Source organism: Scardinius erythrophthalmus (assembly GCF_964197995.2).
Source record: "Scardinius erythrophthalmus genome assembly, chromosome: 25".
NCBI lineage: Eukaryota > Metazoa > Chordata > Actinopteri > Cypriniformes > Leuciscidae > Scardinius > Scardinius erythrophthalmus.
This window is the reverse complement of record NC_138245.1, coordinates 24066407-24083999: the sequence shown is the minus strand read 5'-3', so window position 1 is coordinate 24083999 and position 17593 is coordinate 24066407. Positions and strand designations below refer to the sequence as shown.

At 35.7% G+C, this 17593-nt stretch overlaps 1 protein-coding gene across 8 annotated transcripts in view; it reads left to right on the top strand.

Annotated features, from left to right (window-relative positions):
* The window catches only part of map4k3a (mitogen-activated protein kinase kinase kinase kinase 3a), a 61267-nt gene that overhangs the window by 35671 nt on the left and 8003 nt on the right, over positions 1 to 17593 (top strand). The window contains exons 9-20 of one of the 8 annotated variants that reach the window (XM_081356966.1): positions 18 to 149; positions 785 to 847; positions 1247 to 1328; positions 1673 to 1789; positions 2297 to 2371; positions 5433 to 5511; positions 5901 to 5959; positions 8178 to 8240; positions 13226 to 13284; positions 15295 to 15333; positions 16210 to 16284; positions 17135 to 17186. In XM_081356966.1, the coding sequence (XP_081213092.1) occupies positions 18 to 149; positions 785 to 847; positions 1247 to 1328; positions 1673 to 1789; positions 2297 to 2371; positions 5433 to 5511; positions 5901 to 5959; positions 8178 to 8240; positions 13226 to 13284; positions 15295 to 15333; positions 16210 to 16284; positions 17135 to 17186 (895 nt within the window). The remainder of the gene's footprint in view (positions 1 to 17; positions 150 to 784; positions 848 to 1246; positions 1329 to 1672; positions 1790 to 2296; positions 2372 to 5432; positions 5512 to 5900; positions 5960 to 8177; positions 8241 to 13225; positions 13285 to 15294; positions 15334 to 16209; positions 16285 to 17134; positions 17187 to 17593) is intronic. The other 7 variants (XM_081356968.1, XM_081356967.1, XM_081356969.1 and 4 more) reach the window with 7 other exon arrangements.

The following is a 17593-nucleotide window of genomic DNA, read 5'->3' as shown; positions in this document are numbered from 1 at the left end:
GTAACCCATGATAACAGGATGGCCCCAGAGGTGGCCGCTGTGGAGAGGAAAGGAGGCTACAATCACCTGTGCGACATCTGGGCTGTGGGCATCACCGCCATTGAACTGGCCGAACTACAACCTCCCATGTTTGACCTTCATCCAATGAGGTGAGTTTAATCATCTTCAATCAGCCTGGCACGGTTTAAACAGCAGTATGGATCTGTTTCAAAAGGGACTGTGGCAGTAACATGATGGCATTATATATGATGGTATGTATACCACAATATTGAAAGATTGCCATATTATTTCACCGTTCTGGTTCAGATAAAGATTCCACTTAAAATGCATTCTCTTATTTTCACTTTCTCATTTAGCTCGATCAGTGACATGAGTCTGTTTGTTCAACGAGTAGAAAGAGTGTTAGGGAAAACAGCTTGAAATTTTGCAGATGTTCAGTAACTTATACCTAAAATGTCATAAAAATATTCTCTTATTCATAGAAAGTGGACAAAATGGATTTCATTTCTCGACTCTGGCTACTTTAACACAAAAATAATACACACACAATAGTACCATGTCCAGAGTACACGTTAATACACTTTGATACTTCTTTGCTAGTGTAAATAGCTGTTCTGTTATATTTTGAGCATTTTTTGTAATTGCTGAATTCTCACTCTCACACTTGACAGTGAAACTATATCAATGTTTTAATGAGTTGAGATGCTTTAATTTACTCACATTTTCTTTCTAAGCCGAGCTATTTTTCTGCTTGTGACATCAACCCTTTTTTTTTTCTCTCTAGAGCTCTGTTTTTGATGACGAAAAGCAACTTTCAACCCCCCAAATTAAAAGACAAAGTTAAATGGTAAGTGATAATTACATTTTCAGGCAATGATTATGTTACCTGGGTGTGTAAAATACTTGCTACCAAGAGAGATTTCAGTGTCAGTGAGTTTCAGTATGTTTTTTTAAATGCCCTATTCTTTAATATCATCAATCACCAATGAAATTTGGGCCAAGCACTCTCATTTGCCCTAAACAGTTACTTTTCTGCATTTTGATTTGGTTGGACTTGACATTCTCTTACCTTGGCTAATTATGAATCTGGTCAGGTCTTCTGCCGAATAGTTTCTTCTCCATTACCTTGCAGCTCTGTTAAATCAAATTAGCTTAATTACATTTAAAGCTAACAAACTGCACAGCCTCGCGGTCGAAATGCTTGTTATGTGTGAGATTTATGAAGACTCTTCTTTATGTTCTGGAGGACCAACAATTTCCACAATTTTGTGAAATTGGCGTTGACGAAAAATCCAAAGAAGCGGCCGCCGGCTGACAAGTTATTGCAGGTAGGAGGGGCTTTTTGCATTTTGTGTTTCTCAGCTTCATAATGTTTGCATTAGTTAATAATTTGGATTTTGAATTGCATTTGTTAAATGTATTTCATAATTGAACAATAGAATTTGATTTCATTATAATTATTTATACAATGAATAATATTTATTGATTTATTATTTTATTTCTTATATAATAATTTTTTGTTGTCATTGTTCTGAATTACATTCGTTTAATTTATTGTATAATTAATTATATTTATAATTTTCTTTTTAAATTATATAACTTTCAAGACTAAGACCAAAGACATATCTTTTAAAGAACATCTAACATTGCCATTTCAATCGTCTCTACCCAGCATCCCTTGGTGTCCCAACCATTGAGTCGTATTTTGGCAATTGAGCTTCTGGATAAAGCGAACAACCCCGACCACTCGTCCTACACAGACCTGGATGATGACGACCCAGAGCCGGAGGTACAGTATATCTCTCTCTGTGTGATTCTCAATGTTATCACAACTATCACTTCAAGAATGACGGCCCCATCGGGACTATTATTCACAAACAGAGCCCAGAAAATGCCAGCTGATCGAACTGACTACGTTAGCCTCTCAATCCCAAGAGCGGGGATGTCAGTTTGATGAGCCCTGTGAGTCTTCGATACCTCAAACGTTTTATTGCGGTGATATTTTTCACTGGCTTACTTTCTTTATTATTAGCCTGTAATGGTTGTTTTAAAGACCCTCATTCGTTTCGATTGTCTCTAAGGTTCGCAGGCGTCTCTTCCAGTTGTGCTACAGGGCTTCTTCTGATAAAGATTTGTGAAATCATTTGGCCTCTTCTAAAGTCCCCCAGCGAGAATGAAGACTTTTAAGGACATAGTTGTCCTTCATTTCATCTCTCCTGTTCTACCCATTTCCCCAAGCATCAATTCATGCTCACTTCCTCTCTTATTCATTTTTTCCCCTCTCCTGCTCTTGAAGTTTAAATACAGAGGGTTGTTTTTACCAGTGTCTCCTCTCTCCCGGCGAGTCCTTCGCTTTGCAGCTCGCAGAAAGGTATCAGGGGTCTGTGTGTGTGTGTGTGTGTGTATGTGTGTGTGTGTGTGTGTGTGTGTGTGTGTGTGTGTGTGTGTGTGTGTGTGTGTGAACATCTGGAAATGTTTTGATCACCGGTAGTAAGTGTTAATTTTGCATTGATGACTATAATGGCTTTATGTGTGTTGTTAATTTATATTCTCATAAGTGACTAATTTTCTTTCTTTTTTTTAACCTAGACAAACATTTGTGCATGATGTGTGTTTCCTTGTTTGCTTGAATAGCTGTGTGTTCGTGTGTGTGTTTAAGTGCTTGAGTTACGCAGGTATGCCCAAGGATGTTTTAGGGAGTTTTGCAGTCTTGTCGGATTTGGGATCGGAGTGTTGATCCCTCAAGGGGTCGGTTTTGGAAACGGAAGCTCAGTTCAAAAGCTGGATTTGGATCCGTTGACAAAAGATTTTTGTCTGGCCTCTTTGTGCTAAAGTTTGCTTCAAGGGTTTAACAGAACATCAACATCAAAGAGCTTTTAGAGAAATTTCTTGCGTCATGAAATGCAAATAATGTTCAATATTGGGGTGAATCTCGTGCAAAATGTCAAGAGCATGTCAAGGTCATATTTAACCCCTAAATATAAAGAAAATGATAAAAAAAGAAGAAGAAATTTCTTCTCTTTTTTTTTTGGAGTTTCGTTGTAATTGTCATTATTTTCATTGACTCTTATATTGTAAAATATTAATTATAATCATACCTGGACAGTCCTAAAAAAAAATATCTATATATAGATCTTTTTTTTTAATTAAAATAAATAAATATAATTTAAATACTTTTATATATTGAAAATAAATATAATATAAATACTTTTTATATATTGAAATATTAGGTTTATAGATTATGCAATTGTTCATTTTATTTTGTTAACTGATCCTTTATTTCATACTTACAAAATAAACGTTTTTTAGCAGCATTTTTATGAATCTTTATATAATTGTTTTATTTAAATTTTTGTTGATTTTGCGTGTTCACTTTTCAATTGTTTGGTTATGTTTTTTTGGAGTGAGATATGAGCTAGACATGTTCTTGACTGGCTTTTTCTTTTTTTACCCGTTGGTTAAGTCCAGATTTATTTGATATCTATATACTGTATAGATTTTCAAAAAGCATAGATAATATCTTTCTTAGTCACTGTACCATGTGGCTCAAGTGCTAAAAGGTGTGATAGAATATTCACAGGCGTCCGCTGAGGGAAGGGCGCAGTGTTTGGCATTCTGTCTATTTCTATTTCAGAGCCCTGCTGTGTCCTTGTTGTCTGAAGGTCGTGCGTCTGTTCCTCTGTCTTATCTCTCCTCATCACATCTACTTCAGCCCTGCTGGCGTGAAACTAAAGTGAAGGATGTCCTTCAGTGACCATTTAGTTTCCTGGACCCTGTTCAGGACTCAAATGTTCGCGTGTTTTTATGTGTGCTGCCTATGCATGTGTTTCCGTATGCACATGCATGTGTGAGTCTGTGTTTATGTGTGTGTTGCTGATGGAAGGTGATTCCTGATTCACGAATGACAGCAAACTTTTCTGGATAGTCATCAGGGACTGGGCTGTCGGACGCCCAGTAGGCCGTAATGATTTTCTCTTGGGCTGCAGTGAGACAGGACAGCAGCGTCAGACAGATAGGGATTCAGGGGGTCAGCATCATGACCCCTACTCTTATCAGAGAGCGATGCCTGGCATGTATTTTTAGCTTGTGGAGTTTGCCCTCCACTGAGTCCCTGGCGATGGCACTAAGTGATATCTGAAGTGTAAGCATTTAAGCCGCTCTTGTCTTAAATGTATTGATGTGTGCAGATTTTGCTGACGGGGTGTTTTTATCTTAACCGGGCTTCTGATCTGCTAAGAATGGCGCACTAATATGCAAGCTATCGACTAAGAGCATCTACAATCTTGACTTTTTTGGTTTAATGTGGTTTATGTATAAAAGGCTTAAAAGCCATGTCAAATCTGATTGCTTTAATAGTGATCGATCGATATGGGTTTTTCAAAGGCCGATGCTGATTAAACGATGGCAGCGTAATGCTGATATATACATTATGCAATGAAATGATGGCAATTGAGGCGTACTCAAAATTGCTGAAATAAAAGCACTTTAATATAATACATTTTATGCAATATTGAATCAAAATTCACAAACTCAAGGTTGTTCTGAGTGAAAACCATCAAGAAATGACGTTGTAATTCAAAATCAAGAGAGACACATAATAAATTATATTTATCATATTTTAAGTAGCATTAAAACATTTTTGCATTGTCACGTTTTGTCATTTTCATGACAGTTACACATTTTTTATAATTATCTATTTTTAAAAAGTCATTGGTAATAAAACTAAATGTTTTTGCCTGAACAGGATGATTGTTTTCTGTCGTAAAATAATGGAAATAAATAAGTTCTTTAATTAAAACAGGCTTTGTATAATGATAAATATTTACTTTTTATTTATTTATTTATTTATTGCGTGAACAGGATGATTATTGTTTACTGTCGTAACATAATGGACATAAATAAAATGGAAATAAATAAGTTCTTTAATTAAAACAGGCTTCGGATAATAAACAATATATACATTTAAAAAAAAAATGTATTGCGTGAACAGGATGATTATTGTTTACTGTCGTAAAATAATGGACATAAATAAAATGGAAATAAATGAGTCCTTTAATTAAAACAGGCTTCGTTTTATTTTATTTTATTTTATTTTATTTTATTTTATTTTATTTTATTTTATTTTATTTTATTTTATTTTATTTTATTTTATTTTATTTTATTTTAAAACTCAAACATTTCATGCTGTGAGATTCACCCTATCTTGGCTTTTATTTATTCACATAAACATTCAAATGACCTCATAATAACCATAACAAAACACTTTGATTTGTCATTAATACTCTAAATGACCTTTAGAGATAAAATCTTCTTTATGTGCTTTATGTGCTGGTGTGTATTTATTTGTTCTTGTGTGTGTGTGTGTGTGTGTGTGTGTGTGTGTGTGTGTGTGTGTGTGTGTTTATTTGTGTTTTTTTTCTTCTTCTCCCTAGCCTCCAGTGTCTGTTCCACATCGGATTCGCTCAGCAAGCCGTACCAGCCGGGAAGGGAAGACTCTGTCAGAGATTAACTGTGAGTGTTTGTTGGATTTCTCCCCTGGGCAGACCTGACAGGTGCTCCTGCTCTCCTGAGCTTGGCTGAGTGAATTTCTCAGCTTCAGTTCTCTTTCTGCTGGAGTATACCAGAAATTCTCTCTCATGATCTGTCTGTCAGTGTCTGCTGGGGGATTTCTTTGGATTCTGTAACATACCTACCTGACATCTACTGACTTAAAGAAATGTGTGGTTTTGAGTGTTCATGATATGATTATTTATGTTCAGACTAACCGGTTATATCAATGAACTGACTGATTGTCAGTATTCACTCACCCTCATGTCATTCCAAACCCGTATGCTGATATGTTTCTGTACAATCCAGAAAAAGTTGGACTGTTGCTTTAAAAATGATTTGTTTTCTTACAGTCGGTCAGGTGAAGTTTGACCCTCCTATAACAACAGAGACGAAACCGCATCATGAACCGGTGAGTGAGCTGCTCTTCGCTTTGGGGATTTCCTGTGATGGCAAACAATTCAACCAATCAGAACACACTTTATGCTTCTTAGTTACGTCTTATTAGCTCTGTTCCAAAACCTAATGAGCTGCCTACTGCTTACATAGGCAGCTTCCTTGTAAGGAATCTAATTAATTAAAAAGTTCTACATAGACAGCAACTTAGTGCGCAACACAAACAGCTCAACTCACAATTGATTTTAGTAGAGTTTGGCGTTAGCATGCTGCTAAGCTAATGGCGTGAGGCTCTGTTAAGCGTAAAAATACACACATTTATTATTAAATACTGAAATAATGTGATGGACCTTTTGAATGAAATAATTTAAATAATTTGAGCTTAAACACTCAAGATTCATCCTGTGGAAACTGTTTTTAAATTGGATGTTGCGTTACAATGGAAAAAACTACTTTAAAACATTTTAGAAGGCTCAATTTTAGTGAAATCAATAAAACTTGGTTAGACATATGCCTTTGTTTTTCTAGTAATTTCCAGATTTCAATCAAATTATTTTGTAAAATATATATTTTGTATGAAATGTTTATATCAGTACATTTGCTTTAGATTTTACATTTTCAGTACTTTTGCTTTGAAGTAAACTTGAACTTACCGTATATAACTTTTTTACACTGTATTGCAAAGCTTTTATGAATAATAACTATTTAAATACAATATTAATAATAGTATACATTCAGAATTTATTAATACAAATAATATGATAATAATAATCTAAAATGTAAAAAAAAAAAAAAAAAATTTAATAAAAAATAAATAAAATGATTTTTAAAATGATTCACTTTAGTACTTAAGGAAAAACATGTTTATGTTTAAACTATATTTTTTGCCAGTGAAGAATATGATCCCTCCATAGGGAGCTAACTAGGTTTTGGAACAGAGCAAATGTGAAACCACGTCAAGCTTAATTTGAAATCACTTTGCCTTTCTAGCTGTTCGCAAAGGTCATAACCAAGTGTGGAGAACACTTCCAAATGATTTTCCCTATAAGCTGACACTTACTATTATGTAATATTTTCCTCACAAACACCTCAATCCCAGCTCGTCTACTGACAGTGGCTTGTTTTCTCTCACACCATGTTTGACTGTTGTGCATTTGAGACGTCTGTCTCGCACTCTCACCACCGCGATAATTGAAAGGTTAGATGCAGCTTTCCGTGGCATCTAATCAATACGACTTCCTTTAAGCGCTGCAGAAAAATGCAGCGTTGACTCATCTTTGTCTCATTTGAGCACTCAGTGTTTCTCATGTTGTAACTGGATTTGTCATCCTTTCATAAACCAGATCATTTTTAACAGCAGGACATCAAATTAATGTCGATTCCCATTGTAGCTTCATGCTTATGATGTCATCTTCTGAATGTAACCTCACATCTGAAGAACCTCACTTCCCCCACGCTTTGATTTTCTTTTGATTTCCTGGAGTCACATCAAGTTGCTCTGCTGTTTCTAAAGAAGCAGTACATAATTGCTGCAACTGGTGGGTTGTAAAGGTTTTTAAAATGTGAAACATTTAAAACAAATTCAAGTGATATCATTTCTATAATGGTACTACTATATATATATATATATATATATATATATATATATATATATATATATATATATATATATATATATATATATATATATATATATATATATAATAAACTACATAAGTTTATTCCTGTGATGCAAAGCAGCCATTACTTCAGTCTTCAGTCACATGATCCTTTAGAAATCACTCTAATATGCTGATTTGGTGCTCAACACACATTTCTTATTATTATTATTATTATTTCTGATTTTTTTTTTTTTTTTTTTTTTACGATTCTTAAAAGAACAGCATTTATTTGAAAGAGAAATATTTTGTAACAGTGAACAGTAAAAGTCTTTACTGTCACTTTTGATTAATTTAATGCATTCTTGCTGTAATGGTAAAAGAGCAGAATTATAATAATCATTACAACTTCTGTGAACATAATACCACCACACCACTTTTCAGCAGTTATGGACTGTTCATTTAATCCACAGACCTGTTTAACGGTCTATTCTGGTTGACATTGTCTTTGCAAGCACATCTTCACCCAGCAACCACCCCAACCGCCCATAACCCATCAATTATTGTTTCTGTGAAACCACATGGACGTCACGTGTGTGTGATTAACTGAAGTTTCTTGGTCCTTCTACTAAACAGCCCGACACTGACGATTTTTTGGACTGTGCCGAAGAAATATACTACACTGCAAGATCTAATCTGGTATTTTTTTGTATTTTACTCTGTTATCTCTGTCTTCGCGTCCCCTATCTTTTTTTTTTTTGTCTTTTACGTAGCATCTTGTCCGCTTCGCAGCGCTTGTGTAGTGAACTCATCCTCCCATATGTGACTTTCATATCTTTTGTTCATTTCATTCATTCATTCTGCTGCCTTATCATATTTAGATCATGGCAGTCTGTGTCTTCAGCTTGCCTGTATATAATTGCCTTTGTCTGTCATCCCAAATCTCTGAATCCATTTTATTTTGGTATTTCAGCCTCTAGCTTTATTAAAGACATGTCCCTCAAAGTCGATACATTGCTGCACTTTTCAGTAATCAAAAGCACTTTGAAATTGCAAAGCAAAGCATTTTGTGTAGTCGAGGCCTCCGAGGGGCTTTATTTTTAGGGCTTGTCACAATCAGACACATCTTGAAAGCGAGCAACAGTGAAGGAGAGGGAATGGAGAGAGAGAGATTAGGGTTAGACAGATGGAATGGATGTTGAGTGGGGCGGAGAAGGCGAACAAATGGGGAAAAACAAGAAAAGAGAGAGAGAGAGGGGGAAAAAAAGTCTGAAGTGCCTGTGCGTGTCCCATAGGGACGGTTAAACCGAAGTGCTCTGCAGGTCTGTGAGCGAGAGGGGAAAACATTGCCTCAGCAAGCAACGCTTTGCGCAACAAACCCAGCTCACACGGTTTGTTTGAGGTATCAGCTAATTCTGCAGCAGGGACACAACCTTACCCCTCTGTTTCAACACCAAGTTATTGTGAACACCTACCGTGCTTAATTATAATTGTGTACTGAAATCCAATTTGCCCCCTTTCCCCCTTCTGTTTGCATACTGAATTATGATTTGTTTTTGTATGCATCTATTTAGCTGCCTTTAAACTGCAAAGATGGTGTTGCATTGTCTCTTGGTTCTTATACACAGCTGTCATAAGTGCCATGACATTGGCTCTATAGAGGTTCTAATATCTAACAATTACTTTTAAGATATTCACAATATCATAAGTCTAAACCGTCATTAACCGTATTAATGATTTTTAAGTTAACAATTAAATTGGATATACAGTGCTGTGCATAAGTTTAGACACCCATGCTAAAGTTGACTAAAAAGAGGAATAAAAAATCATATTATGGAAATTGAACTTAATGCCTTAATTTAAAAAATTAGGAAAAATCCAACCTTTAAGGACACCAATTTTCTTTGTGAATGAATAATGTATCGTAAATAAATAAATGTTCTTCCTTAAAATACATGGTGCATAAGTGAGTACACCCCTATGTTAAATTCCCATAGAGGCAGGCAACTTTAGCATGGGTGTATTCACTTATGCATTGCACTGTATATATATATATATATATATATATATATATATCAGTTTTAGAACAAAAATTAATTTGGCTTCTCTAACTAGATGGCAAGGTACTTAACTACATAACCCCTTTCACACTGCGCATTGATCCCGGGAAATTGCCGTAAAATTGCTAGAGTGCTTTCTCTGTGAACGCAAACACGTCCCAGGATTGATGCCGGGATGGGGACCTAGTAACATTGCCGGGATCAATCCCGGAACGAGCCCTGTGTGAACAAAAGCCAGGACCAATGCCGTAAGGTGTGTGTCATAATGATGACGCATGTGCCGATGCACGCACCATCGCAGGGGCCTTTCTACAACCTATGCTACAGCATATGGGGAACGAGCCACTCGGCTAACCCAGTGGCGCTGCTGGGGAGTATGGACTCGTCTTCGTGTAGAAATGATGAAAAGGAGTTATCTGCAGAACTGACATCTGACAGGAGTTATCACATCCTGGCGTCACGTGTCTTAATGGGATGTGTGTGAACGCACTCACAGATTCTGGAAAATCACTGGCAGTGTGAATGAATCAAAATCAAACAGGACAAATCCCAGGACACATTATCCGTGTATTTTCCGGAATCTCTGTGTGAAAGGGGCTTATGATACATCATTAAAGTCTTAAACCGTCTGATATTAATGATTTTTAAGTTAACAGTTATATTGGATTATGAATATTGTGGATTAAAATAATTTGATTCACAATGTTACATGCACAAACTTGATTTAACATTTACAAGTTGTTAAATTATATTTTGTGTGCGTGTATAAAATGCATATCAGTTTTAGAACAAATTTAATTTGGCTTCTCGAACTAGATGGATACTAGATACTTATGACACTGAATTAATTTAGAATAGAAATTAAAAAGTTGACCTACATTTTCTAACTCATCCAACTTAGGGTTGTGGATACTACTTTTGTCCTTTTGGCTTTTTATTTTAGTGACTGGGAAATATTGAAGAATGATTTTGCATAGTTTTCCAGGTTTTTAAAAGCATCACAGGGTTATGCCTGTGCAAAGAAACGGTTTCCCCCTTTTTTCATCTTTTTGCGTTTTTTGAGGCTTTTTTGAGTGACACATCCATCTGGTATTGAAGCCCACGCACTTAGGCGGCACAGCGAATCACATGCTTGGAATCGGTGTCTTTGACTGCGTATAAAGAAACCAAAAGGAGAGAGATGAAAAGCCGGTGACAGAAGCAGTGAAGCGGATACTCTGGGATGTTCTGTTAGCTTTTACTCTTCCATCCTTTCTCTCTCCGTCACTCTTTCTGAAAAGCCTCCCATCAGCAGAAAGGCTGCCAGCGAATAAGGATATGACAGTTTGCTGCGTAAAGGAAATTTGGTTTGTTAATCTGCAGGGCAAAATCAATGAGGTTTTGCATGGCTGAAAAGCTGTATTCCAGAGAGAGAGAGAGAGTAAGAAGGGAAAATGAGAGAGAGCTGTGGAAGTAGCGAAAGGGAGTGAAATAAAGAAAGAAAAGAGTTTGAGGGAGATAAGGTTCTCAGGTTTAATCAGTGACCTGATTGTTATAGTAAAATCTTCTGCCAGAATATCTCCTCTAATGGATGAAGCACTATAGCCAACTTCCCTAAAGAAATAAGACAGCGTTTCCCTTAAAGGGATATTCCAGATTTTTTCAGACCTGATGTCTATTTACCACATCTGTGACATCACAGACTTGTTGTCTCGCTGCCCTATCAGGCAATGACTTTGCAGGCAGCTAAGTGGTTTAATGATCTACAACAAAATAGAGCAAGCTTTGATGATAACTAAGCAAATATTTAATTACTACAATATTAATTTCTTGCTAGAAATGACATCAAAAGTGGAAACCGTTGGTCAAAAACTTACATTTACTCACAAACTGACCACCCACCACAACTTTCAGATGCCATCTTTATTTTTTAGCTTAACCGTCACAGAATGAAATGCACAGGATTGTGGGATATAAAAAATGTATCAGATGAAAGTATCCCAGGAAGTGAAGCTAACGTTGGATTCGGACATGTTTTGATGCTTTCCTACCTTGGAATGGATCCTCCGAAGGCAGCATTTTTCAGCTTTCTGACGCTTCAGTGCTTATATCGGGTATATAAGTCTGAGATCACTTAGTCAGAATGGTTCTATTTTTCATTTTATTTTCCTTACAATTTTTTAAAATTATATTATCAGAATAACAAATTTATTGAATTGGCATTGGAATTTAATAATAAATACAATATTGTACTTTAATTTAACAATAATATTAATAATTATTTATTTAATTTAATACTAAAAATTAAATTTAATAATGTATTTAAAATAAAATGTTAAAATTGTCTATTTTAGGTGGAACTATGTTACAGATATAGTTGCGGATCACATTCCTTCAGCCTCCTTTCTGGTATTCTCATGTGGATGCCAAGCTAAATGAAACTTTATTTATTTTATTTGTTGATGATGAAAATTGCACTTTTCTGGCTAGCTTCCATTATAAGATTACATTATTTAATGTAAACAGGTTTCCTCCATACGGAGGGGTCAGTTGAAATTGTTGTTGTTATCGACAGCATGCCATCGGGTTAAAAACGACGTTTTATTCCTGAAATATTCCTCACGTTGCAGGTATTTAATAGACACCTCCTCTGTTTTCTGATTCTATTAAGTCATGAACACGAAGTTATTTCAAGTCATTGCCTGCTTGAATGATCATATTGGTGAGTGGGAGGAGAGATAGCACATGGCCCAGTCCACCCACAATGCTCTAATTAGGAGGACATTGTGAGCAATATGAATTTAATTCCTTTCCAGCAATCTTGTGCAATCAACATTTCTAATTGTATTTCATCACAAAAAGAGAGAACTACAGTTTTTCTGTATTAAAAAGACAGATTGTCTATCTAGGAGTCCAACCTGTTAATCTCCCACGTTTTTTTTACTTTGCACTCTAATAAAATGATTAACGTTTAAGTTGTACTAAAATTATTTTAAACCTGAAAAGGATAGTTCACCCAAAAATGAAAATTCTGCCATCATTTTCTCATCATTGTGTCATTTAAAACCTGTATGACTTTATTCACCCTCTGTGGAACACAAAAGGTGACATTTTGAAAAATGTCTGTGTTTTTTGTGCATACAATGAAAGTCAATGATGTTTGGACCCCACTGACTTTCACTGAATTATAAAAACATTCTTCAAATTGTCTTTTGTGATGTCAGAGCCCAAAAAGGAAAACATCTAATGAAAACTAATAAAACTAATAAAAAAGATAATCGTGGCAAGATGTGTGCTTGCTTGCTGATGTAGAGCTAATACACTGTAGATGAATGCTCATCTCATCATCTCTTCCATCGTTTTCACTCACTAAATATACCTTGTACGTGTAAAAGCATTATGAAACTGCATGTGGGGATTAATAATAATAATAAACAACACTTAATTACGAACAAAGAGTTACCTATAGTTAATAATTCCTGAATCTAATGTCAACGGCATTTCATGCAGGTCATATTTTTCATGTTCTCTTTTCATGCATCTTTTTGAAGCTCTGTGTAAACACGCCTGCATTTCGCACAAATTGAAGCATTAGATGAAGATATACATGACTTATATATATGACTTTCTTTTTTTTTTCTGCAGGATTTACAAATGGATTATGAGCAAGAATCCCCTCAAGGCTCCATCATGGGAGGAAACAAGTAAGTTTCAGAACATGTCACACTGTTTTATATTAATAAAAACAGCTTTACTGCTGCTGCAAAAAAAGGATTCAAAAAATACAAATTAAATGTACCAATTATAAATATCTGTATATCTCTGTGTATTTGACATCCCTAAGAGAGTTTATTCACAGTTCAAAGACACATGCAGGGTTTGTTCATGTGTATTTGTCCGTACATCTATTTATCTCACACCTGACATTGACGTCTCACTAGTGTGACAGTTTGTTTCAGGTTGCTTGCGTATGATCTGTATGACTGTCATTCTTTTAAAATGTACACACCCTGCGCATTGTTGACAGTCTTTGCCATATAGTGAACAGAAGGTCGAGTACACCAGATGGAGTGGCAGTGAAACCGTTCCCTCTGTTTGTGTGAGCGCCTTTGCATGCGCTCTGAGGTGTTGCTCTCAGCTCTTGTCAACAGATGGGTCCCGAGCACTTCGAGACACCCCCTCAGCGTCACAAAAGCACTCATCCTCTCTCGTTTAGTCAGCTCCATGCATGGCTGCAGTAATCAGCCTCTGTTTGGTTAATGATGGAAACGATAACTGGATGAATGGTCCATGGGCCTGTGCGCTCTTGGTTATTGAATACAATAAAATGAGAAGGCCACTCTTGGCTCTGAGGTAGAGAGACATGACATAATGACTACTAATTTATTTATTTTAAAAGTGGTTGTGCTGTATTATGTTTTAAAAGTGCATAAATATAAAGCACAAATTCTAATCAAAATCATTTTAAGGATATTAAGCATCATCCAATACTGGAGCAGTTTAATAATGACACTCACCATTGAACGTTATACTGCCACCTACTGTTGTGGAGGAGAGATTGTGCAAAATCCACAACAGAATTTGGGTAACTGGTACTGTTGTAGTAATTCTGCATTCACAGAAATATTTGTCAACCAAATGTTAATTTGTTTTTATTCAAAAAGTGCCTGATAAGTACTGAGATTTAAGTGAGTAGTGTACAGTTGTTAATTAAATTTCAAAATGGCAACCACCACGAGGGGGGACCTACCTTATGTACAGTGGTCAACATTTGAAGTGGATCAAAACCTTCATCAAAAAAACTTTCATCAAAGTTATACATGAATTTTTAACAATACCCGTTCTTGTCTTGGGACAAGTTTGATTAACTTTTTTGATCCACTTCAAATGTTGACTACTGTACAATAAAACAGAGTTCTATTAATATATATGTTAAATGTTGTGAATGACTAATGGCTAGGAATCAAGAATATCTCTGTGTTCGGCCTTGGCCATCATGGTGTTTTCTCTATTGCACATGGTCCACAGAAATTAAATTTGAGCATTTTGGGTGGCTGTGGTCTATATTGCTATCATGTCTTTCAGTGATTTTACAAAAACTGCAAAACGTGGCATATTCATTCACTATTTAAATGTTATAGTTTCCATCGGGTTACATTGATAGAATGTTTAGCCTTCACGATGTGTTTAAAGTAATGACGTCATCGTTATATTTGTATACTGAATTGCAATTGGATCTTCTTTCTTATACATTTACAAACTGAATTGTGATTAGTCAGTTGTTCTTTGTATGCAGACGTAAGACATGCAGTGTGTTTGTCCACCTTGTGTGAACTTGTATTTTCTTGAGGAAATGTGAAGCTAGTTTTTATCTACTGATTTTTTTCTGTTATTTTAAATCCCTTTTAGTCCAGAAAACCTTACTGTTCAATAATTGAAGCGCAGTGTAGATAAACAACTTTTGAACAGAGGTTCTAGACGGTCGGAAGCAGACATTCTCTTAAAATTTAACAACCAAGCATTGGACAGTTTCCCAGTGTCATCAGAGACAATTTAGCAGTAAATGCCTGTTTATTTAGCCTTAAATCAATGAAAGCTAATGGATCCCTTGATGTGTTATAAAACTGTTCGTCATGTGTTTCCACATGCTCTTTGCACTGAAAGAATCACCTGTTTACTTAACATCTTTCTTTTGCTAAATTCTCTCTTTACAGGAGCCTCTTGAAATCTGTTGAAGAAGAGCTGCACCAGAGGTATGATGCCGTTGCTTTGTTTGTGTCCTTCACTCCTGTGCTCTCTCATAGCTCTCCATATTTTTGCTGCTCTATCAAACTCTACCCGTGCATCTCTCTCTCTCTCTCTCTCTCTCTCTCTCTCTCTCTCTCTCTCTCTCTCTCTCTCTCTCTCTCTCTCTCTCTCTCTCTCTCTCTCTCTCTCTCTCTCTCTCTCTCTCTCTCACTCTCTCTCACTTTCTCGCTTTCTCGCTTTCTCTCTCTGCATAGCTGGTTTTTCATCTGATCAATATTTGATGTGACCTAACCTTGCCCTTTTGTGCTTGTCCGAGTGGAACCAAAGGCTGATTTGCTTGGCAATGCTTTGTTGGAGATCTGTTATTTTTGCCACAGTATTAGTTTTCCATTCCTCAGGGGGAAATTAACCAGTTAGTCCCTCTAAATGAAATTTACTCCAGATGCATTTCTAGATTGATCTTTGGGATTGTCCTGTCATTAATTTGTCACACTTTGATTTTAGAGTCCATCTTTAAAGGGAATGTCACTGAATCAACAGACTGATTATTATGCTACCAAAATGTTTACTTCGCAATAGTGATGCATTCTTGTGTTAAAAAACAATGGAACATCTTGAGATCTTGAGACAAGAAAATGTAACTTTCTGTTCATGGTGTCTTAAAAACATGGCGCTCATAGCATAAGATACTAAAAAAACAAAGGTCACATAAAGAGTCTGTTTAGTGCATATTTATGTAGACTAGCATTTAAAAACTACACGGGATGCCCTATGTGAATGGCCCATTAGTGTTTAATCTTACCCATGGGAAGTCGAACAGTGTTGCTTCAAATTGATAATCTTCATTGAATGAGCGCCGCAACCTTCTCAATCCTCATTAGGGGGCATGAGGCTCATTTGGAGGATGATGATGAGGGTGAAGATGGTGGTGATGATCATGATGATGAATTGCTACAGTAAGTTCTTCTGATTCTATAGCCAATTTCTCCCTGCTACTCTAGGATAAAACGCTTCACGATCATGATGCACTGGCAACATTTTGATGCAAGCATTTTGACATTTTTTTATGTAATCCTTTGTGACTCATATGAATTAAATTTTGACTTCTTTTCTTTTAAAATCAAATACTGTTTTTTAATTTCCCCTGAAAATGTTGCCAGTATATCATGGCCTTTTTAGTTCCATGGGAATCATTCTTTCATCTGTTTTCCTTTCTTACTGGACAGACCATCTCTTTTTCCCTTTATTTAGCAATGCCATGGCTAGCAGACGTTCAAGAATGTTGTGGTTCATCCAACTGCTACTTTAGCCTTATTTTCCCAAGTTCAAATGCAAATGAACTACTATCATGACACTCATAGCGCACTCTCTTGGTGACGACAAGCTTTTCTAATACAAATGTTATTATTTATTCATCATCATGTTCCAAACCTAATTGCTTTTATTAGTGACCACCAAAAATGCTTTTTATTTATTTATTTTATTAAGTATTTCATTCTTTAAAAGTTTTTGTGTTTCAAGGAAAAAAAATAACAGCATGCATGTTTGAAGTGACGTGAGGGTGAGTGAATAATAACAGAATTTTCATTAGAGTGAATTATTCCTGGTGCATTTGATTGCATGCGTATTTGTTGTTTGTTTCCTGTCTTTTATTGTACCCCTGTTGGTCCAGTGTCAGATGAAACCAAGCACAGAGGTCCATTAACATCCTGTTAATGCCCTCAAATTATGTTTGGCAGTTGTAGTATGATTAACATAAATAAGTGGCGTTGTGACTCAGCTAATTGGATGTCTGATTTGTCTCAGCACAAAAAACTCTACCATGAGGCCTAAGGTCCCCCCACCACTTCCTCCCAAGGTAAATATCCAAACAAGTTATTTGGTATAAAATGTTTTTAGTAAACCTTTTTAGTGTTGAAAACTTGGACTACTGTTTAATGGTTTGGGTATTTTTATCTTTTTTTTCTATTTCTTTTTTTGTTATTGAAGGAAATCATTACTTTTATTCAGCATTAAATCAATCAAAAGTGACAAAAGACTTTTACATTATTTTGACCTTTCTATTTATCAAAGAATCCTGAAAAAAAATGTATCTCAAAAATATGAAGCAGCACAACATGTTTACAACATTGATGATAATTAGAAATTGTTATTGAGCAGTGCACCAAATCAGCATATTTCAGAATGATTTCTGAAGGATCATGTGACACTGAAGACTGGAGTAATGATGCTGAAAATTAAGCTTTGCTATTACAGGAATAAATT